General features: G+C 50.0%; 1 protein-coding gene across 1 annotated transcript; it reads right to left on the reverse strand.

The window, feature by feature from the left end:
• Positions 1-233: 233 nt before the first annotated feature.
• Positions 234-1,097, reverse strand: LOC121776777. Its single transcript, XM_042173945.1, has one exon. It carries the CDS (start codon positions 1,095-1,097, stop codon positions 234-236), a length of 864 nt encoding a protein of 287 aa, XP_042029879.1.
• Positions 1,098-1,431: the final 334 nt, after the last annotated feature.

Consider the following 1,431-nt stretch of genomic DNA (forward strand, 5'->3'; position numbering starts at 1 on the left):
AATATAATCCGCCACGCGCTCAAGAGGCCCTCCTCTATCGTCAAGGCTAAGTTCTCTTTAGGGAAGCTCTCCGAGCCATAAGTCGTCCCAGAAGAGCATCTTTCCTTCTCCCACAACCCATCGAATGTGCGGTTGAGCCTAGGCCCAGGCATTCAAAATCCTATTCCAAGTAGGGCTGCCCCTCCCCATGGCTTTAGCTGTGAGTGGAGAACCCTTATGGCAATATTTGGCCATCATGTACGTAGCCCAAAGGGAGTTTTGTTCCCTAAACCGCCACCACAACTTGATACTAAAAGCTCGTAAGACTTCCTTGATCTTCCGAATGCCCAAGCCTCCTTGGCCGTGGGTAGGCAAACCTGGTCCCAACTTATCCAGTGTGTCCTTTTCTTCTCATTAGTTGACCCCCAAAAGAACTGAGCGATCTGCTGATCCAATTGCTTGAGGGCACCACCCGTAGGCTCAATAGCTTGAAAAATGTGTAGGGGGATCGCTTCTAGTGTGCTTTTAATCAAAGTGAGTCTCCCCCCAAAGGAGAGGTGACGATGGGCCCACCCAGAGATCCTAGCTGAGATTTTCTCCCAGAGGAACAAGAACATACTCGTGCGCTTCACCCCCCGGTAAATAGGGACTCCAAGGTAAAGGAAGGGAAATGAACCTCGTGAGAAACCTCCTTCGTTTTGTATTGTGTTTGTCCAGCCTTCATGAGCGTCGGCTATATAGAAATTACTCTTGTCGAGGTTGATTTGCTGACCAGACACCTCGGCATAGTGATCCAGACAGCCACGAAGCCTCCGAAGGGGATTCACGGCCGCTTGCATGAAGATGATGATGTCATCCGCATAGGCAAGGTGGCTGATCTCAATACTTCCCCGGGTTGCTTTGAATGTCATCTCTTTGTTGCCAAGGATGAGTTTATCAAGTAGTCTCGAGAGATAGTCCGCCGCTAGAACGAAGAGGGCGGGGGAGATGGGATCCCCTTGCCTTAGTCCACGGGTGGATTTGAAGAAGCCTGCCGGAGCCCCATTAATAAGAATCGAAAACCAACAAGATCCAATGCACCTTTCAATGAGCGTCACCCATTGTTCGGGGAAGCCCATGTGCTTAAGGACTTTTAGGAGGAACGGCCATTGGACTCGATCATAGGCCTTAGCCATATCAATCTTAATTGCAACATTAGGGGCCGGGGTGCTTCGTTGGAGCTCATGGAACATCTCCTGTGCAAGGAGCACATTATCATTGAGAAGCCTCCCTTTGACAAACCCACTTTGATTCGGTGCGACAACACAAGGGAGAAGTGGGGCAAGTCGCTTCGTGAGGACTTTGGTAATCACCTTATTGATCACGTTGCACAAGCTAATTGGTCTGTAGTCTCCCCAAGTCTCGGGTATCAGCTTCTTGGGGATGAGAACTATACTCGTGGCCGTGAAGCTT

The sequence above is a fragment of the Salvia splendens genome, chromosome 18 (genome assembly GCF_004379255.2).
Source record: "Salvia splendens isolate huo1 chromosome 18, SspV2, whole genome shotgun sequence".
Taxonomy (NCBI): domain Eukaryota; kingdom Viridiplantae; phylum Streptophyta; class Magnoliopsida; order Lamiales; family Lamiaceae; genus Salvia; species Salvia splendens.